This window comes from Ahaetulla prasina, chromosome 8, assembly GCF_028640845.1.
Source record: "Ahaetulla prasina isolate Xishuangbanna chromosome 8, ASM2864084v1, whole genome shotgun sequence".
NCBI classification, from domain to species: Eukaryota; Metazoa; Chordata; class Lepidosauria; order Squamata; family Colubridae; genus Ahaetulla; species Ahaetulla prasina.
In genome coordinates this window covers 87,339,362-87,364,411 of record NC_080546.1, presented here as the reverse complement: position 1 = coordinate 87,364,411, position 25,050 = coordinate 87,339,362, and the positions used below count along the sequence as shown (strand labels likewise).

General features: G+C 41.4%; 1 protein-coding gene across 1 annotated transcript in view; it reads right to left on the bottom strand.

Annotated features, from left to right (window-relative positions):
- Positions 1–619: 619 nt before the first annotated feature.
- DTHD1 (death domain containing 1) overlaps positions 620–25,050 on the bottom strand; it is a 38,414-nt gene continuing 13,983 nt past the window's right edge. The window contains exons 4-10 of the mRNA XM_058193054.1: positions 22,688–22,932; positions 20,999–21,163; positions 19,176–19,465; positions 10,438–10,679; positions 6,848–6,905; positions 2,051–2,351; positions 620–900 (exon numbers count right to left, since the gene is read on the bottom strand). Of these exons, the coding sequence (XP_058049037.1) occupies positions 744–900; positions 2,051–2,351; positions 6,848–6,905; positions 10,438–10,679; positions 19,176–19,465; positions 20,999–21,163; positions 22,688–22,932 (1,458 nt within the window). The 3' untranslated portion in view covers positions 620–743. The remainder of the gene's footprint in view (positions 901–2,050; positions 2,352–6,847; positions 6,906–10,437; positions 10,680–19,175; positions 19,466–20,998; positions 21,164–22,687; positions 22,933–25,050) is intronic.

Below are 25,050 nucleotides of genomic sequence, written 5' to 3'. Positions count from 1 at the left end.
ATAAAACACGGAGTCTATCGAGTTGACTTATCCTTAGTTTCTGTATAGTCAAGAAACCCTCCCCCCATGAATCTATTTGAAGCTATTACATTATACAGGAAAGAAGATTATGTTTATAAAAAGAAAGCTAAGGCTTCATTGTTAATGGCTCAGAGAAATATCATTTATCCCCACGTGAAAAATGATGACTGCTCTTTCAAGAAATGTATGCTCCAAAATGTTTTTGTTCATAAGGGAGTTATAACTGACATAATATTTTGGACTCAGTAAGTCCTTTGACATGTATTTATTTAAATACCTCACCCCCCCTCTATCTCCATGGCCTTAGAACAGCTTAAGGAAAAGTGAAAGTCGTTTTCTAAATCAAGGATGGGACAATGGACTTAGAGACATGTGCTTAACCAAGTCCAGGAAACACCACCTTCCATATGTCCATGCTAGCTAAATAACTTCTGCAAGAAGACAAGGCAGAAGATTCTCCAGCCTTTGACACGTGAAGAAGCTGCCTAAATGGTATATGGCTGTTCTGTCCCCACTATATGTTAGTCTGCTCGACATGCAGCTAAACCCACCCATCCTCCAATAAAACAGACCGTGTGCGTAGATCTTGATGCTTTATTGAAAGAACAGGGTATGGTGAAACTGGGGAAAACAGGGATACATACAGTGAGAACCGAATACAAGATAGGCTGTATTGAGTTACCGCCGAACATGACAATTAATAAATACAAACAATTTAAACCTCACCAGTGATGCTCTGCTGTGTGGGATGTGGGTTTGTCCTTTGATGACCGCATGCCATGGATTAAGATGGATGCTTCTTCTGTGCTTCTGCCTTTTCCAAATGCTAAAGGAAATGGAGTCTGGCTTCCCAGCGTGCACTTGGTTTGAGAGTGCGGGCTGATGGATAAATGGGTGGGGTCAGCTTCAAACAATATAATTGGTATTTTGTCCCTCAAGCCACTAGATTGGGCTAGAGAGCAACAACAGTGTATAAAGATCGTATGTTGGGGCATTTTTGTCCCTCTGGCCACTAGATGGGTCTAGAGAGCAACAACAGTACATAAAGATCGTTTGTTGGGGGCATTTTTGTTCCTCCAGCCACTAGATGGGGTTAGAGAGCACCAACAGTGTATAAGTTATATGCTGGGGCATGACAATGGGAATGACCTTGGAAGACCTGACTAAGAGATGCTACCTAGGGAAAGATTAGAGAAGAGAGAGAAGAGCCCAAAGCTATATAATGGGTAGAACAAGAAGGTCAAGAGGGATCACCTCTACGTTCTCGGGTTGTAAAGGCAACAACAGGGAAATTGCACTTTCAGACTAGCGAGATTGATGTCAGGTAGACCAGACAGGAAACATAACCTGATAAGCTAATTCTACTTCATTATAAAGCTACAGCAGCAGAATCTCCACACGTTGATTCACGTCCTGAAGGAGCTTCCATTTTAACTTTGATTTATTCCTCCATTCTCAAATACACTTAGGAAGAACGTTCAAGAATAACTTCTTTGCCTCTACAGAGACCTGACATTTACCATATTTTTCCGACTATGAAACGCACTATTTTGTCTCCCAAAAGGGGGTGAAAATGTCTGTGTATCTTATATACCGAATATTTTTGAAGCCCTGCCCACCCATCAGCTGTTTTTTGGGCTTTTGGGGGCCTTTTTCAAGCCTTTTTCAGTCCGTTTCCAGGGCTTTTTTCAGCTCATTTCTAAGGCTTTTTTTCATCCCATTTTTCATCTGTTTTTGAGCCTTTTTTGGCCCATTTTCAAAGTCTGTTTTCAGCCCATTTTTGGGGGAAAAGCTGGCCAAAAAAAAGCTGAAAAATGGGCTGAAAAAAGCCCCCCAAAGCCTCAAAAATGGCCCCCCAAAAAAAAGACTGGAAAAGGGCCAAAAAAGGCCCCCCTCAAAGGTCCCAAAATGGCGCACATGGAACCCAAAAGCTTTTTGTTGTTGTTTTCCTCTTCTAAATCTAGCTGCGTCTTATAGTCCGAAAAATATGGTACTTCAATCCGGCCATCCCCATTGCATCCCTCCCTACCGATGAATTTTCTTCATGACGTTTTGGTTGGTCCACTTGAACTGGAGATGTTGAGCCAGGTCATTCCGGCCAATTTTGCAGAGGTAGTGAGAGAGAAGCTTGAGCTTGTCAGCGGACCTTGGAAGACTCCGTCTCCAGAAACACAGAAGCTCATAGATTTGCTCGGTGAGGTTATCTGGACACTTCAGCCTAATGAACTGAAGAGTGCTTCGGTGGAGGGGCAGGTATTGGGCAAGAAAGTTGGCATTCTCTTCCGACAGCTCTTCCGACAACCAGTAGAGCAAGTTGTCCCACATGACCTCTGCTAGTCAATATATTTATAAAGAGATGGAATTGAATGCAATTAATAATAATAATAACAATAATAATAATAACATTAATAATTTTGAATTACAGACAGATTTTTGCAACAGCAAAGATGAAACTGTTTCACATTTAATTGTTGTGGTCCGTCAGCAGCCTACGGAGCTGGCAACGGAGTCGGACAGCGATGAGGCTGAGGTGAGGCCAGGGCCATTGGGGAGTGAGGTGCGGACTCCAGAGCCTCCAGAGGCTGACAGTAGTGAGGCAGAGGAACAGGAGGAGCCTGTTCCTAATGCAAGCACGAGAAGACCTGCCAGAAGGCAAGAGCAGCTCAAGCAGAGAGGACAACTTGGGAGTAGGGCCAAGAGATGATTGGCCCCTCCCATAAGGCTTAAAACAGACCAGCACTGGTATTTCAGCTTTGCCGGAAAACAATGTTGTAGCTGCGTCTTCTGCTCCATCTTCTGCTTTGTGTACATCTTTGTTTTTGTGGCTTCTGGACGTTTGCCAGGAAGGGCCTTTGGCAGTTTGCTTAATTGGACTAAGGTTTGTGAGATAACTGAGGAATTTGTGTTGGGAGGCATTTGTTTTACTTTGAGTTGAACGATACTGGGAATCAAGTATTTTCCAGCTGTTCGAATAAAGTTTGTTTTTTCATGGACTAAGTTTATTTTTACCTACTTGGGCCTGGATCACAACATTAATATGTGAATGCAGCTAAGTCACACAAACTGATTACAAAACTAGACACGACCAAGTTGCTAAATTAATCCAGTGGTCCTTGTGTAAAAAATACGACTTACCTGTATCCAAAAAATCATGGGAACATAAAGTGGAAAAAGTTATAGAAAATGAGAAGGTCTTGTGGGACGTTCGTACTGGTTTGGGCGAACCAATAGTGGAGATCGCCCACCCACCTTCACCGGCTCTATGCCGTCCTATTTAGGCACGTTTTCGAGGCAGGGCGCATGCACGGAAAGTGCACGAGTGAGCAAAGTGCATGCACAGAAGGCCGGGTGCATGCGAAGAAGGTGTGCGCGTACGAAGTGAGTGTTCCCACGTGGGGCGAACCGGTGGTAAGAATATTGAAAACCCACCGCTGCTCTCATCCATGCATTCTTTTTGCCCAGGACCTCAAACCATGTGGTCCTGTCCACCATTAAACCATCTTTCCAAGCAGTCTCCATGTATCCAGTGTCTTTCTCCTCGCTTGGAACTGAACCCAGATGGACATTTCTTCTAACAAAGAGTTTATCAAATCTTTGCAGACTGGAACAGGGGAAAGCTTTTTCTCTTATTGCTTGTATGGATTGACTGATAGCTTCTAAACATTGCTAAACTGTAAAGAGAATTTATAAGAGGGCATGTCCGTATGATGTTTCCTGATAAGAGAACTGCTTGTTAGAACTAATTGGCATCTGGTTTGTCTTTTGAACTCCAAACAACCTTTTTCCTTATTAAAAGGTAAAGGTTCCCCTTGCACATACATGTTAGTCCTTGCCGACTCTAGGGGATGGTGCTCATCTCTGTTTCAAAGCCGAAGAGCCAGCGCTGTCCGAAGACGTCTCCGTGGTCATGTGGCCGGCATGACTCAACGCCAAAGGCGCACGGAACGCTGTTACCTTCCCACCAAAGGTGGTCCCTATTTTTTCTACTTGCATTTTTACGTGCTTTTGAAACTGCTAGGTTGGCAGAAGCTGGGACAAGTAACGGGAGCTCACCCCGTTACATGGCAGCACTAGGGATTCGAACCGCTGAGCTGCTGACCTTTCGATCGGCCACCGCGTCCTTATTAACATCCCCAAATTCACATTTCATTTTTAAGAACATGTGTGGTATTATGGGATACAGATATGTAACATGTTTGATTACATTTCTTTTCCAGTTTTTCCTTGCGTGCCATCATCTACTAAACAACTAATTCCCACCACACTGTCAAACTATTTACTAAGACTGTATTACTATTACACTTCTCATTCTTCCTATTTACCTATCTCCTTCCTATTTATGATTATAACCTTGTTGCTTGTATCTTTACGATTCATATTGTTTTATTTAGTGTCCTAGTATGATTCATGTTGCTTATTTAGTATCCTATGACTATCACTAAGCCTTGTATCTTATGATTCATGATGAATATATTTAGGATGATTATGATCATAATTAATAATAATAATAATAATAATAATAATAATAATAATAATAATAATAATAATAATAATAATAATAATAATAATAATATTTATAGACCGCCCTTCTCCCAAAGGACTCAGGGCGGTGTACAGCCACAAATAAAATACAGAAAGAAAACAACAATACAAAACTAAAAACAACCCTTAAAAAACCTATTTAATTTGGCTACTTATAGATAAAAATATTCCCTCTAAAATTTACTAAAAAATTTAAAACCCATAAATCAATTTAATAATAAATAAAATTTAAGCGAGTCCAGCAAGATTATTATCACATATCTTTCATGTACACTGAGAGCTTATGCACCGAAGACAAATTCCTTGTGTGTCCAATCACACTTGGCCACTAAAGAATTGTATTCTATTCTATTCTGTTCTGTTCTGTTCTGTTCTGTTCTGTTCTGTTATTTATTTATTTATTTATTTATTTATTTATTTATTTATTTATTTATTTATTTATTTATTTATTTATTTATTTAATTGATTAATTAATTAATTAATTAAATTTTTATACCGCCCTTCTCCCGAAGGACTCAGGGCGGTTCACAGCCAGATAAAATAACAATGAATAAATACAAATGTTGTTCTGTTCTCCATGTAACTGATTTCTTATGCAAAGGAGAAGTTACTCTTGTCCTGTCCAATCATCTGTCCTCTTGATTCTCTTTGATGTAAACCTAATCTTGCATAGCTTTGTTGGAAGAAATATCCATCTGGGTTCAGTTCCAAGTGGGGACAAAGACACTGGAAACATGGAGGCTGCTTGGAAAGATGGTTTAATGGTGGTCAGAATCACATGGCTTGAGATCCTGAACAGAAAAGGGGCTGAGATCCTGTGTGCTCCCTGGTTTTATGCTTTTTCTGAGCTTTGAACTTTCTGGGGCACAGGAAGAGTATCCTGATTGGCTGTCAGACTCCCAGGGGGTGGGGGTCTTAGCTAACATTGTAGGTTGTCCCTCAAGCTTGCCTGAGCCTTGCCATGTGGTGAGTTTCTGTTGTTAAATGGGTTCTATTATGATGCAGATGATGATGGCCCATTAACAAAGGTGGGGAGAATGAGTTTCTACCTCTGACCTATTGACAAAGGTGGGGGGGTGGCAGGAAGTTGCAGGGAGCTGCTTTGTCTTTAAAACATGTTTCTCCATTTCTCATCCAGGGAAATATATTCTGCCTTTTAAATATTTTCTAAAATATTTCATTTTTATAGGAGGGGAGTGGGTGCTAAATTCCTACAGCTTCTTTTCCAAAAATACTACACTACTAACCAGAGCATATAAAACATTTGCTAGACCAATTCTTGAATACAGCTCACCTGTTTGGAACCCTCACCACATCTCTGACATCAATACAATTGAACGTGTCCAGAAATATTTTACAAGAAGAGTTCTCCATTCCTCTGTAAACAACAAAATACCTTATCCCACTAGACTTGAAATCCTGGGCTTGGAAAACTTGGAACTCCTTCGACAAGACCTAAGTTTAACTCATAGAATCATCTATTGTAATGTCCTTCCTGTCAAAGACTACTTCAGCTTTAATTGCAATAATACAAGAGCAACCAATAGATTTAAACTTAATGTCAACCGCTTTAATCTAGATTGCAGAAAATATGACTTCTGTAACAGAATCATCAGTGCTTGGAATACTTTACCTGACTCTGTGGTCTCTTCCCATAATCCTAAAAGCTTTAACCAAAAACTGTCTACTATTGACCTCACCCCATTCCTAAGAGGACCATAAGGGGCGTGCATAAGCGCACAAACGTGCCTACCGTTCCTGTCCTATTGTTTTTCTTTTCTTCTATACCTTTATATACTATATAACCTTTCTGTATGATAGTTACATATATTGTTGTGACAAAATAAATAAATAAATAAAAATAAAATAAATGTCTTAGCTATAAAGTGAAATGCAAGCCAAGGATCTGGGTTCCCTCTTTGAATGAGAGGAATTCCTTTTATCAGAATATTCTAATAAATGGTACGAAATGATCTTCCTGCCTCGGTCTGTCTCATTGGAAAAGAGGCATGCCCAGGCATGAGCCTAAAAGCCACAGTTGACCTTCCACACCTATCAGGAAATGAGTTCCGTTTGAAAGAACCCTGCAAACACCCCTCCCCCTTTTGCTCCTATTTATTCCCTATGGAAGGGGCACAAAGTGAGCACAAAGGACCCCTCATTTCAACCCTGAGCTACAACTATCCTCCTTTATAGGAAACCCCCCCCCCTAATGCTGTGAGGCTCTTAAATGTATAGGGTTGAGCTGAATGCCATTTGGGAGGGGGGGGTATCAAACCTTTACCTGATAAATCTGTTGAGATTCTCTTTGTGCTTTGTGGGCGGCTGATCAGTTTTTCCTTCTGTTAAGGTGGAAGATATGAAAAGAAAAAGGAATATTACTGAGGGTTATTGAATGAACCTCTGCAAAGAGAATCAGGGGGGTTCTATCAAATTCCCAAGCTTGTATGAAATGGGTGAAATTAGCCTTTCCTTTCCTTTCCTTTCTTTTATGTCCTTCTTCTATCTTCCTTTCCTTTCCTTTCCTTCCCTTCCCTTCCCTTCCTTTTCTTTTTTCTTTTCTTTCCCTTTATGTCCTTCTTCTATCTTCCTTTCCTTTCCTTTCCCTTTCTTTTCCTTTCCTTTCCTTTCCTTTCTTTTATGTCCTTCTTCTATCTTCCTTTCCTTTCCTTTCCTTCCCTTCCCTTCCTTTTCTTTTTTCTTTTCTTTCCTTTTATGTCCTTCTTCTATCTTCCTTTCCTTTCCTTTCCCTTTCTTTTCCTTTCCTTTCCTTTCCTTTCTTTTATGTCCTTCTTCTATCTTCCTTTCCTTCCCTTCCTTCCTTCCTTCCCTTCCTTCCCTTCCTTCCTTCCTTCCTTTTCTTTTTCTTTTCTTTCTTTTATGTCCTTCTTCTATCTTCCTTTCCTTTCCTTTCCCTTTCTTCCTTTCCTTTCCTTTCCTTTCCTTTCCCTTTCTTTTCCTTTCCTTTCCTTTCCTTTCTTTTATGTCCTTCTTCTATCTTCCTTTCCTTTCCTTCCCTTCCCTTCCCTTCCCTTCCCTTCCTTTTCTTTTTTCTTTTCTTTCCCTTTATGTCCTTCTTCTATCTTCCTTTCCTTTCCTTTCCCTTTCTTTTCCTTTCCTTTCCCTTTCTTTTCCTTTCCTTTCCTTTCCTTTCTTTTATGTCCTTCTTCTATCTTCCTTTCCTTTCCTTTCCTTTCTTTTATGTCCTTCTTCTATCTTCCTTTCCTTTCCTTTCCTTCCCTTCCTTTTCTTTTTTCTTTTCTTTCCCTTTATGTCCTTCTTCTATCTTCCTTTCCTTTCCTTTCCTTTCCCTTTCTTTTCCTTTCCTTTCCTTTCCTTTCTTTTATGTCCTTCTTCTATCTTCCTTTCCTTCCCTTCCCTTCCCTTCCTTTTCTTTTTTCTTTTCTTTCCCTTTATGTCCTTCTTCTATCTTCCTTTCCTTTCCTTTCCCTTTCTTTTCCTTTCCTTTCCTTTCCTTTCCTTTCCCTTTCTTTTCCTTTCCTTTCCTTTCTTTTATGTCCTTCTTCTATCTTCCTTTCCTTTCCTTCCTTTCCTTTCCTTTCCTTCCCTTCCTTTTCTTTTTCTTTTCTTTCCTTTATGTCCTTCTTCTATCTTCCTTTCCTTTCCTTTCCTTTCTTTCCTTTCCTTTCCTTTCCTTTCTTTTATGTCCTTCTATCTTCCTTTCCTTTCCTTTCCTTTCCTTCCTTCCCTTCTCTTCCCTTCCCTTCTTCTATCTTCCTTTCCTTTCCTTTCCTTTCCTTCTTCTATCTTCATCCTTTCCTTTCCTTTCCTTCCCTTCCTTCCCTTTCCTTTCCTTTCCTTCTTCTATCTTCCTTTCCTTCCTTTCCTTCCTTTTCTTTTTCTTTTCTTTTCTTTCCTTTCCTTCTTCTATCTTCCTTTCCTTTCCTTTCCTTTCTTTCCTTTCCTTTACTTTCCTTTCTTTCCTTTCCTTTCCTTTCCTTTCTTTTATGTCCTTCTTCTATCTTCCTTTCCTTTCCTTTCCCTTTCTTTTCCTTTCCTTTCCTTTCCTTTCCTTTCCCTTTCTTTTCCTTTCCTTTCCTTTCCTTTCTTTTATGTCCTTCTTCTATCTTCCTTTCCTTTCCTTTCCTTTCTTTTATGTCCTTCTTCTATCTTCCTTTCCTTTCCTTTCCTTTCCTTCCCTTCCCTTCCCTTCCTTTCCTTTCCTTTTTTCTTTTCTTTCCCTTTATGTCCTTCTTCTATCTTCCTTTCCTTTCCTTTCCTTTCCTTTCCTTTCCTTTCCTTTCCTTTCCTTTCTTTTCTTTTCTTTTCCTTTCCTTCCTTTCTTTCCTTTCCTTTCTTTTCTTCTTTTATGTCCTTCTTCTATCTTCCTTTCCTTTCCTTCCTTTCCTTTCCTTTCCTTCCCTTCCTTTTCTTTTTTCTTTTCTTTCCCTTTATGTCCTTCTTCTATCTTCCTTTCCTTTCCTTTCCTTCCCTTCCCTTCCCTTCCCTTCCTTTTCTTTTTTCTTTTCTTTCCCTTTATGTCCTTCTTCTATCTTCCTTTCCTTTCCTTTCCTTTCCTTCCCTTCCCTTCCCTTCCCTTCCCTTCCCTTCCCTTCCCTTCCCTTTCTGAGAACCTCTGTCATTTAATTACATGGTACTGAAGTCCTCTTAACTTCCCCAAAACTCTTCAAAGAATACGTAACAGTCTGGTCTTCCCCCCAAAAATGAATTTGAAGCCAGACCTTTGCAGCCTAAATTAAACAGTAGCTGAGGGGGCCCTTGGTGCTCTCTGCGCCTGCTTCTTCTCTTACAGACATTTCATTACCCAACTAGGTAACATCATCAGTGCTAGTAAGAACAGCTGTTAGCTGTCCCTTTATATTCTGGTGACTTGCCTCTCTGTGTGGGTGGGGGAGGCCTTAAGAGATTCTTTGGTTGGGCTGCTTGCTGATAGCTCTTTGGCAGTTTCTTGATTGGGGTATTGCTTACTTGATTGTTGGTCTGAAGTTGACCTTGAGTGCTGATTACTGGTGCAAACATTTTGGGGTGCAACTAGGCAGAGGTGGGTTTCAGCAGGTTCTGACCAGTTCTGGAGAAATTTTGAGTCGTTCGGCGAACCGGTAAATACTGCCTCTGGCTGGCCCCACCCCCATCTATTCTCTGCCTCCCGAGTCCCAGCTAATCGAGAGGAAATGGGGATTTGGCAGTAACCTTCCCCTGCCATGCCCACCAAGCAGGGGTGAAATGCTCCCAGTTCGGACCGGATCGCACGATCCGGTAGCGATGGGGGGCAGGTAGTTTGGAGAACCGGTAGCAAAAATCCCTGCCTCCCCCCCACTCCCCACATCTCGCTGTTCCTCTTCTCTGTCCCTGAAGCTCTCGGTGGTGATATAGCTGCAAACAGCCTTAAATGACTGCCGCGGCACTTCAAAGGACTGCACTATAGCTGATCAGCACTGTAGGCAGCTAGTAGACCGGTGCCTCTATTTTTAAAGAAGGTAGACCGGTGCCTCTCAGTAAAAGGCAATTGTTAGACCAGTGCCTCTTTTTTAAAAGAAGGTAGACCAGTGCCTCTCAGTAAAAGGCAATTGTTAGACCAGGGCCTCTATTTTTAAAGAAGGTAGACCGGTGCCTCCCAAGTTTTGTATACTTTATTATTTTTATTATTTATTATTATTGGCCATGCCCATTCAGTCACCTGACCACCAAGCCACGCCCACCAATTAAGCCACGCCCACAGAACCGGTAGGGAAAATTTTTAGATTTCACCCCTCCCACCAAGCCACACCACACCACACCACGCCCACCAAGCCACACTCACAGAACCGGTAGTAAAAAAAATTTGAATCCCACCACTGCAACTAGGTAATATTACTACAGATTATAACACCTTCATGCTAGGAAACAACTCACCTTTGGCAAAGTCAGAGCCAGTTTGCACAGGAAGGAATCTTGTTCATGGTCTTCTAGCGGAAGAGATTCTATGTCATCGAGGGCAGCGTCTTTTGCCAGTTTGTAAAATGAGGCCGTTCCTTTATAATGGGGTGAACTGTAGTTCCCAAATTCATCCACTTCCTTGATCTGAAGAGCAAGCCGTGGTTTTCTTTGAGCATGAAAAGCAAGCTTGTAATTTTTTCCATAGGCGTTCCCGTCATCTGCATGGGTGCGACACACATGTTAAGCTACCACTCCATTAAAAAAAAAAAAAGCAAAAATATCAAAGGCTTTAATTGATCAATTGATTTAATTTGTCACAGAAACCTTCCTTCCTTGCTTTGAATCTCCAAAACAGATGGTTGATTTAGTCTGGATTGTGAGATCAGTATCAGTAACAGCTTTGGGCGGGACAGTCCCGCTTTTTAATAATTTGTCCCGCGTCCCGCGGCAATTCCAAAAAGTCCCGATTTTTTTTTGTTTCACTCCCATTATGAAAATGGGAGGCAGCAACGCAAGAGGAGGAGGCGGAGAAGGGGAAGTGGCGGAGAAGGGGGCGCGAGAGGGAGGAGAGACGCCACTTGACTTTACCCGAGAGGAAGAGAAGAGCGGAGAGGAGAGCCGAGGAGAGCCGAGCCTGCCTGGAAGAGTAGAGAAGCAGCAGTCGCTCCTCCTCCTTCAGGCAGGTGGCAAGACTCAGCGCGTATGCACAGCCCCCCCCCCCCCCGGTCAATGGTGTTCCGCTTTGCCATCACTGAAATCTGGTCACTTTAACCTTGGAGGTCATCTAGAGTGAAGCAGTTGCTTCCAACTCAATGTAAGAACAATTGTTTTTTTTTAAGAATTCATAGAAAAGTCTGCTCCCTTATTCCTCCAAATCAAATTGACAAACCAAACAGGATCAACTAAATTCAGACACCTGGAATTAACTAACAGTGAGGCTGATAAATCAGTGGAACAGTTTGCCTTCAGAAGGTTGTGATCCAGACCCAAGTAGGTAGCAACAAACTCAGTCCGTGATAAAATAAACTTTATTCGAACAGCTGGGAATTACTTCATCCCCAGCATCGTACAACTCAAAGTAAAACAAATGCCTCCCAACACAAATTCCTCAGTTATCTCGCAAACCTTAGTCCAATTAGGCAAACTGCCAAAGGCCCTTCCTGATAAATGTCCAGAAGTCACAAAAACCAAGATAGTCATGAAGCAGAGGACACAGCTACAACGTTGTTTTCCGGCAAGCTGAAATACCGGTGCTGGTCTGTTTTAAGCCTTATGGGAGGGGCCAATCATCTCTTGGCCCTACTCCCAAGTCGTCCTCTCTGCTTGAGCTGTTCTTGCCTTCTGGCAGCTCTTCTCATGCTTGCATTAGGAACAGGCTCCTCCTGTTCCTCTGCCTCACTACTATCAGTCTCTGGAGGCTCTGGAGTCCGCACCTCACTTCCTGTCATGTCCCCCTCCCCCTCCGACGACCGGGTCTAGGAAGTCCGTATCAAGCGTGGCAACGAAGCCTCTGCAGCTTGTCAAATTCCTTTGAGGTTTATCAGGGCAGGCAGAAGTCCAAGTTGTGCCTTCAGCGATAGAGTCCGATAGCAGCAAACTAGATGAGACTTTGCTTGACTCAAGGTTGGAATGCCAAAAGCAGGTCCTTTATATAGGCTGTGGGGTGTGGCTCCATGACTCAGCATTTATCCAGGCCTGCCCCTCCCTTCCTTCTGCTGGCATCGCCTCTCAGATCTCCGGAAGTGAGGATCCTCCCACTGTGAATTCTCTTCAGCTGGATCTGCTGTCAGTAATTCCAGCATGTGGCTGGCTTCCTGCTCACATGCTGTAGGAGAGACATTTATCGGGCTTATCTGTTCACTCCTGACCTCCTCTCTGGGCATGGGGCCAGGGCCAGGGGCTGGAGGCATGACAGGCCGTTCATCTTCATTATCAGACTTGGAGTCTGATAACAGGCCCAGGTGGAGATGGGAGGGCCCCAGCTGAGGAGAGGAGGGAGGACGAGGCACAACACTTCCCGATGGCCCTGGCCTCACCTCAGCCTCATCGCTGTCCGACTCCATTGCCAGCTCGGTAGGCTGCTGATGGACCACAACACAGAAGTTGTGGGGGTTCCATCACTGGCAGTTTTAAAGAAGAGACTGGACAGCCACTTGTCTGAAATGGTATAAGGTCATGATGGCACACATGCCAGTCACCTGATCTTTGGGTTTCCAGTGCTCCGTACGCCTGCGAAGATCAGTTGCACACTGGCCACCTGGTTTTCAGGTTTCCAGCGCTACGGCACAGGTGAAGGTCAGCTGGCTGGCACGCATGTGCATGCCAGAAACCCAAAGACCAGGTGACCAGCTGGTCTTCCAAGTTTCCGGGGCTCTGGCGCGTGTGAAGAACAGTGGCCGGCACAAACCAAAAGACCAGGTGCTATGCATTGACCAACTGGTCTCCGAGTTTCTGGGGCTTTGGCGCGCACACATACGCACACATGTACTCAGTGCCAAAAACGTTTGTCATCACTGGTATAGGGTCTTCTGCTTGAATAGAATAGAGCTGGAAGGAACATTGAGGTCTTCTAGTCCAACCCCCTGCTTAAACAGGAGAATCTATACCATCTCAGAACAAGAGCTTGTACTGGTGGCTGGCCTAGAAGACCTCCAAGGTCCCTTCCAGCTCTATTCTGATTGATTGGCCTTAATTTGGAAAGATACTGTAATTTAAATACACAATTTGGAAGCCGGCTTGGACAATCTGAACTGTATCTAAACTGGATCCACACAGACTTTGATTCAGTGGGAACATCCCTATTACTTGCCACTCTTTTCATAAAATGGGTTTGTTTGTCTCTCTGTGTAACATCAGTGCCTGTTGAGCAAGCAATGAATTATGAGCACATGATGCTCCCTATAGTATGGCTGAATTTCATTACCTCTGTAATTAAAACACTGCACTGTTACAGTTAAAAGGTAAATGTTCCCCTCGCACATATGTGCTAGTCGTTCCTGACTCTAGGGGGCGGTGCTCATCTCCGTTTCAAAGCCGAAGAGCCAGCGCTGTCCGAAGACGTCTCGGTGGTCATGTGGCCGGCATGACTCAATGCCAAAGGCACATGGAACGCTGTTACTTCCCCACCAAAGGTGGTCCCTATTTTTTCTACTTGCATTTTTACGTGCTTTTGAAACTGCTAGGTTGGCAGAAGCTGGGACAAGTCACGGGAGCTCACCCCATGACACGGCAGCACTAGGATTCGAACCGCTGAGCTGCCGACCTTTCGATCGACAAGCTCAGTGTTCTAGCCTCTGAGCCACCGCATCCCTAACTGTTACAGTTAGCTAGGAACAAACTCTTGTTCTTAAAGTCATCCCCAAACCACAATTTTCTGGGGGGGAAAATTATTCCTGGAGGAAAAAAAATCCTGCTTTGAGCAGTTACAACTATTGGGGGGTAATCCAGGCAAGATCCAATCTAGAAAAAAGGAGGAATTTCCTGGCAGTGAGAACAATGAATCCGTGGAATGGTTTGCCTTCAGAAGTTATGGGTGCTCCATCGCTGGAGGTTTCTAAGAAGAGATTAGACAGCCATCTGTCTGAAATGATAATAATGTCTGTTATTATCAGGAAGTTGGACTTAGATGACTTTCGAGATCTCTTTCAATGCTGTTATTCTGTTCTAATTGCTAATTACACAAGGAGCTGCTGATGCGGTTCTACAGAGGAATGATTGAGTCTGTCATCTGTACCTCCAGAACTGTCTGGTTTGGCTCTGCAACCCAACAAGAAAAACACAGACTTCAGAGGATAATTAGAACTGCAGAAAAAACAATGGCTACCAACCTGCCTTCCATTGAGGACCTGTATACTGCACGAGTCAAAAAGAGGGCTGTGAAAATATTTACAGACCCCTCGCATCCTGGATATAAACTGTTTCATTTCCTACCCTCAAAATGACGCTATAGAGCATTGCACACCAGAACAACTAGACACAAGAACAGTTTTTCCCGGAACGCCATCACTCTGCTAAACAAATAATTCCCTCAACACTGTCAAACTATTTACTAAGACTGCATTACTATTATTCTTCTCATCCTTCCTAGTACCTATCTCCTTTTCTACTTATGACTATAACCTTGTTGCTTGTATCTTTATGATTTATGTTGTTTTATTAAGTTTCCTAGTATGATTTTGATTGCTTTGATCCTATGACTATCACTATGTCTTGTATCTTATGATTCACGATGAACGTATTTATGATGACTAAGATAATAATTTATATCTTTTATGTACACTGAGAGCTTATGTACCAAAGACAAATTCCTTCTGTGTCCAATCGCAATTGGCCAATAAAGAATTCTATTCTATTCTGATTGATATTAAACATCAGCACCAGGAATAATGGGATAAATTGTCTCCTGAGGCAACGATTTGATACTTCCTGTATCTATAACCAACCAGCCTCCAAAATGGAGCGTTATTTTATCCCTGTAATCTTTTCTTTAAATTAAACATAAAAAAATCAATGTCTACGTAAACAGCGTGTTGTCTGAGTACAATTTTGAGAAATAATAATAATAATAACAACAGTAATATTCATAACATTAATAAGGATTACATAATAACAGTAATATTTACTTATCCATTTTAGTGAACCTTCTTTATATAATTAGTCAGTCTTTTATGCTTTTAAATTTCTAACTTCTTCTTTCTGCTCGTTAGCCATTGATAAAACAAATCCCTTGTTAAAAAGTATTCATTTCTTCCTTCTCTTTAATTTTAAGTGTTACTCTATCCATTTCCGCACAGTCTAATATTTTTTTAAATTACATTTTCATCTATAAGGGTCTCTTCGTTTTTCCACTGTTGTGCAAACACAATCCTAGCGCTGTTAGAACATGTAAAATTAAATATGTATTCCCTTTATTATATTTTTATGGGAAGATACCCAACAAAAATATTTCTGGTTTTAAATCTATATGTTGCTTTAACATTTTTTCTAACCATGTATGCATTTTTGACCAATTATATTTTTTTTTGCCTTATTCCTATGATCTTAGGGGCAGTGCATACACCTGCAATCTAGGTAAAACCTGAAGATGTAAATGACTGAATAATTTTTGGTGGGTAAAGACTTTCAAGCTGGCACCAAGGCTAGCTCGTTTTTTGGAATCTAGCTGTTGGGCTAAGAACGGTGTTTTGTCAATCCATTGGACACCACCCCCTCCTAAAAAAATGGAGGAAAAAAGAGCAGGAGAAAGAGATTTATTCAAACATCTTCTTTAGACATGTGGCGAAAACAGATAAGCCGAAAATAATGCAGCCAGGCTGTGAGAAAGAGACTGGTTAGGCCTCTCTCTTTAAAAAAAAAAAAATTTTTCTGATGAATGTAGTTTATCCGGCGCTAGCCTCATTCACCCATCAGATAGATAGTTGAGCTGGTGTTTTGTTAACAAACTGATTACATTTTGCGTTAGCAATGACTGGACTGTGTTCCCCATTGTGCGTCAATTGTGGTTTGCATGAATTTGATTCGTCTATGATTCTTTCTCATTGTCGGCTGCCTACTTTGTCTTCTCTTCCAGGTGACAATAAAAAAAAGAGGGTTATAAATCTAATTAGAAATAATCAAAATATAGAACAAAGATATGGAAAGGGGTAAGGAAGGGATTGTCTTGAAGGCCTTCCTCCATCTTTCAGAACTGTGGAACTTGTGGGATTTAAACCAGAACCAGCAGAATATCTTTATGTATGTTTATTGCGTTTATCAGGTTTATGCTGAAGCCTCAGTGGGGAAATGGAATGTGACAAGGAAAATAGAAGGCTCTGGAAATGTAAGAGTAACTATGGAACATACTATCATCTCTGGTGAACCTGTCCGGTGGCAAAACAATTCTGGGCCAAAATCAAAAAATGGTTAGAAGAGATAATACAGAAATCAATAAAAGGAGAGCCAGAACAATTCTTATTAGGGATTAGGGATTCCAACAGAAAATGATACAAATGATACACAATACTTAATACAGTTCTACAGAGGAATTATTGAGTCTGTCATCTGCACCTCTATAACTGTCTGGTTCGGTTCTGCAACCCAACAAGAAAGACACAGACTTCAGAGGATCATTAGAACTGCAGAAAAAGTAATGGCTAATAACCTGCCTTCCATTGAGGACCTGTATACTGCACGAATCAAGAAGAGGGCCATGAAAATATTTACAGATCCCTCACATCCAGGACATAAACTGTGTCAACTCCTACCCTCAAAACGACGCTACAGAGCACTGCACACCAGAACAACTAGACACAAGAACAGTTTTTTCCCGAAGGCCATCACTCTGCTAAACAAATAATTCCCTCAACACAGTCAAACTATTTACTAAATCTGCACTACTATTAATCTTCTCATCATTCCCATCACCAATCTCTTTCCACTTATGACTGTATGACTGTAACTTTGTTGCTGGCAATCCTTATGATTTATATTGATATATTGACCATCATTTGTGTTGTAAATGTTGTACCTTGATGAATGTATCTTTTCTTTTAGGTACACTGAGAGCATATGCACCAAGACAAATTCCTTGTGTGTCCAATCACACTTGGCCAATAAAAAATTACCGTATATACTCGAATATAAGCCGATCCGAGTATAAGCCGAGGTCCCCAATTTTACCCCAAAAAACTGGGGTAAACTGGGGACTCGAGTATAAGCCGAGGGTGGGAAATGAGGCAGCTACCGGTCGGGGAAACCCTCCCTCCCTCAGCCGAGAAGGCTGGCGGCTCCCCCGCCCCGCCCTCTCACTGCACCGGCAGGGCTTCCCCGCGCTAATGCAAAAGCCCGCCAAGTTTGCGCCATCCGGTATAATGTGAAAAAAAGAAGAAAAAAAAAACTCGAGTATAAGCTGTATATACTCGAGTATAAGCCGAGGGGACGTTTTTCAGCACAAAAAACGTGCTGAAAAACTCGGCTTATACTCGAGTATATACGGTATATTCTATTCTTCTATTCTATTCTATACTACACATATTAACAGCAGCACATATAGCTTACGCGCAAAATTGGAAGAAGGAGAACCCACGAAACAGAAGAAGATTAATTAAATTAAGAAAATCATAGAATGTGCAGAGATGGATAAACTCATAAAAGAAATCAAAGAAAAAGAGGATACAGAATATTATAAGGTCTGGTGTAGATGGTATGAATGGTTAGAAAATAGGAAAGATAATGAAAATTGAACAACAGGGTAAAATCTGTTTGTAGATGAAATAAAGAAAATGTAGATGAATGTAGATGGAATGTAGATGAAATAAAGGAAGATAGATAATACAAAAGTAGAATAAGATAGAATTAAAATATGTATAAATAGTAAGAAAGGACCGCTTTGAATAGCTGATAAGAAACAGTGATATGTATATAAATGTTGTATGGTTGTCTTGTGTTTTAATGTGTTCAAAATAGAAAAACTTTTTATAAAAAAAGAAAGAAAATGGAAGACTGAAGTGAATGGTTTTCTCATTTCCCAATTAAATGCCTGACATATATATATAAATTTAGGAAGCACAGACTTATCTAATCCAGGGGTGGGCTTCAGATCCTTTAGCTGCGGGTCTGCTGCCCCATTACTGGGTGGGTGTGGCCATGGTGGGCGTGGCCTAATCGGCCATCTGCACCACAGCGGGTGGGGTTTTCACCCTCCCCAGGCTCCGGAAGCTTTCCTTGAGCCTCCGGGAGAGCGAAAACTGCTTCCCCTGGGGTCTAGAGGCCTTCCAGAGGTCAGAAACAGGCGCGTTTCTGTACTCCTGGAACTTCCTGTAGTCCCGTTTTCCCCCTCCCAAACCCTCCGTGCAGCCCCTGCACTTACCTGGAATGATGAACAGGCCGCGTGGAGACACCTGAGAGGGGTGGGGCAGGATGGGCATGGCCAGCCAGGGGTGGCATTTGGGGATTCGCCAAACCCCAGCAAGCCTTGGCTAGAGGATCGTCCAAACCCTGCCGAATCCTCAGGAGCTCTCCCCTGATCTAATTTGCATATTTGTAGAGGCGATACTGTGGTGTTTTTTCATGCCAGTGCAAAGTGCACATCTAAACAGAACTTTAGTGTTAGAACCACTTAAAGGTAAAGGTAAAGGTTCCCCTCGCACATACGTGCTAGTCATTCCCAACTCTAGGGGGCGGTGCTCATCTCCGTTTCAAAGCCAAAGAGCCAGTGCTCTCTGAAGACGTCTCTGTGGTCATGTGGCTGGCATGACTCAATGCCAAAGGTGCACGGAACGCTGTTACCTTCCCACCAAAGGTGGCCCCTATTTTTCTACTTGCATTTTTTACGTGCTTTTGAACTGCTAGGTTGGCAGAAACTGGGACAAGTAACGGGAGCTCACTCCATTAGGCGGCACTAAGGATTTGAACCGCTGAACTGCCAACCTTTCGATCGACAAGCTCAGCATCTTAGCCTCTGAGCCACCGTGTCCCTACAGAACCGATTAAGATCCTATAAATATCAGGAGCCATCAATCATAAAATCCATAAATCCACTAATTCACAAAACAACAGAGTGCTTATTATAAGAAATGACAGAAGAAGTGGTTCACACACAAAATATCCCTGTCAAGAACGTAAAACTATTTTTTTTCCTTATCTTTGAAAGTCTTCATTTCTAAAGTCCAAACGGCAAGACCGATAGCCTGCAACGATCTGCGGAATGGAATTATGAATTATTAAACTTGATTTACCTGAAGCAAAAATATTGCCACTGAATCTAAAGTAAACCTGCTCTCCTTCCCTCATCTTAAATGGCTTGGAAGGTTCTGGAGGGCCACAATATCCTTCCTCGCGTAGAGACTGCAGCTCCAGGCTTAATTCTTTAGATGGAACCAGTAAAACAATGATCTTGTAAGGGTCTTCTTTATTCTGCCAAAGTACCACCTTCACCATGATGTTGTGGACGGCGTGTTCCAGATTCTGAATAAACTGAACGAGATGTACGTTGTCCATAGCAGAAGATAAGCGGATGATAATAAATCTGTGTAAAGATGAAGACTAGGATGGTGACAAAGCAAAGAAAATATGGGAGTAGGACTCACATCTGAATGCAGAAGATTCTCAAAGTGAATAAAAAGATAAAACCAGAAACTTTTCTTTTGGGTTTAATGGACAAAGACTTGGGGAAAAAATGGGGGGGGGGACTTGATGCTATGTTTTGTGAACCAAGTAATCTTGACGGCAGCAAGATTACTTCGTGCACAAAAATGGAAGGATATTTTGATCCCCACAATAGACAAATGGCTGAGAACATCGAAAACATTTCTGTTCCATCGCGTAGGACTGGCCTAATGGTTCTTTAAATGGGGTTTTTATGGGTTTTATAGTGTTCAGCCAACCTTAAATTTTCCCTTTTAAATTGGTTTTAATTTTTGTATCAATTGTTTTATCTTGGCTGTAAACCACCCTGAGTCCTTTGGGAGAAGGGCACTATAGAAATTTAAACAATAGATAAACAAATAAATAATTATTTCCATTCTACCATGTTTCCCCTAAAGTAAGACCCAACCAGAAAAGAAGCTCTAACATGATTTTTCAGGATGCATGTCATATAAGCTCCAGTTAAGATTGTCAGCCAGATGGATGCCTTTAGTACCATATTCTCCTGAAAATAAGACCTAACCAGAAAATAAGCCCTAATGCGTCTTTTGGAGCAAAAAAAATATTATAAGACCCATTCTTATTTTCAGGGAAACACGGGAACTTGGAAATCACTTTTGGACTTTGTGCTTGAGGTGGGAAAAATGCAACTTTGATTTTGGGTTTTACCAGTTAGATAGGTTTGTTGTTACATAAATGGCTAGTTTATATTACTATGTAAAAGTAAAAAGTTGAAGTTTGATGCTATTATCTTATTCTGCTGCACCAAAGGGAGTCAGAAGTCAACATCTTTTCTTTCTTTTTTCCCTTTATCCTATGCTTTTCCCTTCCCTTCTCCCTCCCTTACTTTCTCACCATTTTCTTTTGTATTTTATATTATAAACTAATTAAAAAAAAAAGATGGACTAAGTTCACACCAGGTGCTTGTATCTTAAATAAACGGTAGAGAACATTAGAGATGGTAAGACATTGCTGTAGAATCAGGGGTGAAATTCAGCAGGTTCTGACAGGTTCTGGAGAACCGGTAGCAGAAATTTTGAGCAGTTCGGAGAACCGGTAGTGGATATTTTGAGTAGTTCAGAGAACTGGTAGTAAAAATTCTGACTGGCCCTGCCCCCATCTATTCTCTACCTCCTGAGTCCCAGGCTAATCAGGAGGAAATGGGGATTTTGCAGTAACCTTCCCCTGGAGTGGGGAGGGAATGGGGATTTTGCAGTAACCTTCCCGTGGATTGGGGAGGGAAGGGAGATTTTACAGTGGCCTTCCCCTGCCACGCCCACCAAGCCACACCCAGCAAGCCATGCCATGCCCACCAAGCCACACCTACAGAACCGGTAGTAAAAAATTTTGAAACCCACCACTGTGAAATTGAGTTTGACGCCCCTGATCTACACGTTTGACGAATCCATCTCACCTCTCTAAGGGTTCATCTAAGTCAAATGACACAAGACCCTTCCTTGCATTTCGCACGGCGATGTCATCCAGAAGAATCCATTCTTCTTCACTGTTTCTGTAGCCCAGGACTTTTAGTGGTTCCTTCAGGTTCTCCCTGTGTTTTCTTGGCGAGGCACTCAGACCTCTGGAAAAAAACACAAAGGTAGGGTAAAGAATATACCTTCATACCAGAGGTGAAATCCAGCAGGTTCTGACAGGTTCTGCAGAACCGCTAGCGGAAATGTTGAGTAGTTTGGAGAACTGGTAGTGGAAATTTTGAGTAGTTTGGAGAACCGGTAGCGGAAATTTTGAGTAGTTTGGAGAACCGGTAGCGGAAATTTTGAGTAGTTTGGAGAACTGGTAGCGGAAATTTTGAGTAGTTTGGAGAACCGGTAGCGGAAATTTTGAGTAGTTCGGAGAATCGGTAGCGGAAATTTTGAGTAGTTTGGAGAACCGGTAGTGGAAATTTTGAGTAGTTCGGAGAACCGGTAGTGGAAATTTTGAGTAGTTCAGAGAAACAGCAAATACCACCTCTGGCTGGCCCCAGAGAGGGGTGGGAATGGAAATTTTACAATATCCTTCCCCCAGGAGTGGGGAGAGAATTGGGATTTTGCATTATCCTTCCCCTGGAGTGGGGTGGGAATGGAGATTTTGTAGTATCCTTCCCCTGCCACGCCCATCAAGCCACGTGCAGCAAGCCATGTGCACCAAGCCACGCCCACAGAACCGATAGTAAAAAAAATTGGATGTCACCACTGCTTCATACATATTTCTCTCTTTCTTCCGCTTTAATCTTCTTACTATTTGGGTTTTGTTATCCAAAACCAACTTTTCTTTTGAAGTAGATCCTCCTAGCCTGACCAACTCGAATTTCTTTAACGGCGAGAAATGTGTATTTCTTTCATGGCCCCAGTTTTGAGCTTTCAAAATGTCCCAGCCAGAAAGACTAAAGAGAAAGCCAACTGGGGTTTATAGGACGTGAAAGCTCTTTTAGTATATTTTAATTAAATTTTCATTTTAGATAAAGCCAGAAACACTGGGGGGTTGAAAGGTTTCTACTATTTTTCATTAAAATTATTTATACAAAGGCCAGGAAAAAAAACCCCAAAACCCTTTACCTCAGAAAGATTGCTAAGAAGTTCTGATTGACTTTTAATGAACTGAAGTTGCTATTATTCAAGTTGGCAATGCCTGACAGATCACAGGTCAATAAACTGGAAAGCAGAGAAAATACCCCTGGAAGGAGACGTTATTAGAAAAATTTTAGATTGTGCAGAAATGAATAGATTAACCTTGATGATTAAAGAAAGAGAGGATTCAGAATATTTTAAGATATGGAATAAATTCTACCATTGCTTAGAAAAAAAAAAAGGTATAGACAAGCAATGGGTAGTTATGTAAGAAAATGGTATAATTAGAATAGCGTACTTGTGGGAAAATGGTAATAGTTGAAACTGAAGTGAAGAAAGAAGAAACAACGAAAAGATGGAGCCACAAAGAAAACACCGCGATGTCACACGGAAGGAATGGCTGATGTATTAAATGTTTGTTTGTTTGTAAAATAAAATAAAAAACTTTAAAAAAAAAAGAATTTGACAACGGCAAATCGTTTATCGATTCTGGCTCTACCCGAGACGTTTTCAAGAACGGCTTTTTTCTTGTTTCTCACCGGAAATTATGACTGCTCACAAATCTGGGGATAGAAGCACTCGTTGCTCTTCCGGCATCTATCTCAATACCCTCTCTTCGTTTTTCTTGATTTGGAGGGCAAGGTAGAACCACAGTGATAGCTCTGTTGAATGGCAGAGAGGAAGAATATTCCAGGTGGATCAAAGAGCTGGTTGACATAACTGAATGATATTCATCGTGTTTTGCTTTCAATAGCGAAAGTGTCGACTGATCGATCGGCTGCACCTGCGTAGAATTAATATCATTACGGGCATGATTATCATTATCAGCTCTCATTCAAGATATTTTATTTATTTATTTATTTATTTTTATTTTTTTATTTTGTCAGAACAGTATATATAAGCATAAGCATGAAAGTAACAATATAATATATAAGCATATATATGTAAGCATAAGAATGCAATAACTATACTAATTGGATATAATGAAAGAAAACAATAGGACAGGAACAATAGGCACATTTGTGCTCTTATGCATGCCCCTTACGGACCTCTTAGGAATGGGGTGAGGTCAATAGTAGATAGTTTTTGGTTAAAGCTTTGGGGATTTTGAGAAGAGACCACAGAGTCAGGTAGTGCATTCCATGCATTATCAACTCTCTTACTGAAGTCATATTTTCTGCAATCAAGATTGAAGTGGTTAACATTAAGTTTAAATCTATTGTTTGCTCTTGTATTGTTGCGATTGAAGCTGAAGTAGTCTTCAACAGGAAGGACATTGCAATAGATGATTCTATGAGTTAAACACAGGTCCTGTCGAAGGCGGCGGAGTTCTAAGTTTTCTAAACCCAGGATTTCAAGTCTGGTGGCATAAGGTATTTTGTTGTATTCAGAGGAGTGGACAACTCTTCTTGTAAAATATTTCTGGACACGTTCAATTGTATTGATGTCTGAAATGTGGCATGGGTTCCAGACAGGCGAGCTGTATTCAAGAATAGGTCTAGCAAATGTTTTATAAGCTCTTGTTTATTGTTTAATGTTTATTTCCTCTTTTGCCTATAGAGCCAGCTGTGACCTCTACATGACCCCATAGCAATCTGACAGCCAATAAAGGACAAGTTCTTGTGTCAACTCGCAAAGCATCCCTGGCCTGCTTTCGAGTTGCCATAGGCAAGGGGGATGGGAAAACCGGAGAAGCAGCACAGCAGCCAAAAACTAAAGCACATTCCAGACATATCTCTATCAAGGCTATCTCCCAGGGTTACCCACAGCGGCCGGAAGGGAGTGATCTCTACAACCCATGAAATTGCTCTGTTGGTGAATTTGACAGATGATACACCCTGGGGGCAGGGGGAAAACAGGGTCATGCTTGAGTCGTAAATTACATGGGGTCAGAGTAAATTACATAGGGAATGTGCCGATATGAAGCGCCTAATAAATAACTGGGTTTCTTTTGAAGCTTGGCTCAAGGGTCATGATTTAATTAGGACATCCATCAGAATCCTGACATCTTGTATAGGAACAGGAAACTCAAATACAAAGCCCAAGAAGGTATAACACCCCCCCTCCCACTCTCAACTCCATTTTAAGAGCTGACCACAATCACACGTGGTTGGTAGTTCTGCTTCATTAACAAACCATCTTTCCAATCAGCCTCCACGTTGTTTCCAGCTTCTTTCTCCCAGCTTGGAACCGAACCCAGAGAGATATTTCTTCCAATGGTAGTTTTGAATATTTGTTCTTATAAGCTCAGGGATCACTGGATCAATGGAACGAGACATACAAAACATTTGCCAGACCTATTCTTGAATACAGCTCATCTGTCTGGAACCCATACTGCATCTCTGACATTAATACTATCGAACGCGTCCAGAAATATTTTACTAGAAGAGTTCTTCGCTCCTCCAAAAACAACAAAATACCTTATACCACCAGGCTTGAAATCCTGGGATTAGAAAATTTAGGACTCCACCGACTCCGACATGACCTGTGTTTAACACACAGAATCATCTATTGTAATGTCCTTCCTGCAAAAGACTACTTCAGCTTCAATCGCAACAATACAAGAGCAAACAATAGATTCAAACTTAATGTCAACCGCTTCAAACTTGATTGCAGAAAATATGTCTTTTGTAACAGAGTTGTTAACGCTTGGAACTCACTACCTGACTCTATAGTCTCTACTCAAAACCCCAAAATCTTCAACCAAAAACTGTCTACTATTGACCTCACCCAATTCCTAAGAGGACTATAAGGGGTGTGCATAAGAGAACAAAAGTGCCTACCGTTCCTGTCCTAATGTTCTCTTCATTATAGTATTATATGCATACTTTTACTTATACTTTTACTTATATATACTTTTTTCTCTCGTGATGGGTTATTGTTTATGTTGATGATTGTATAT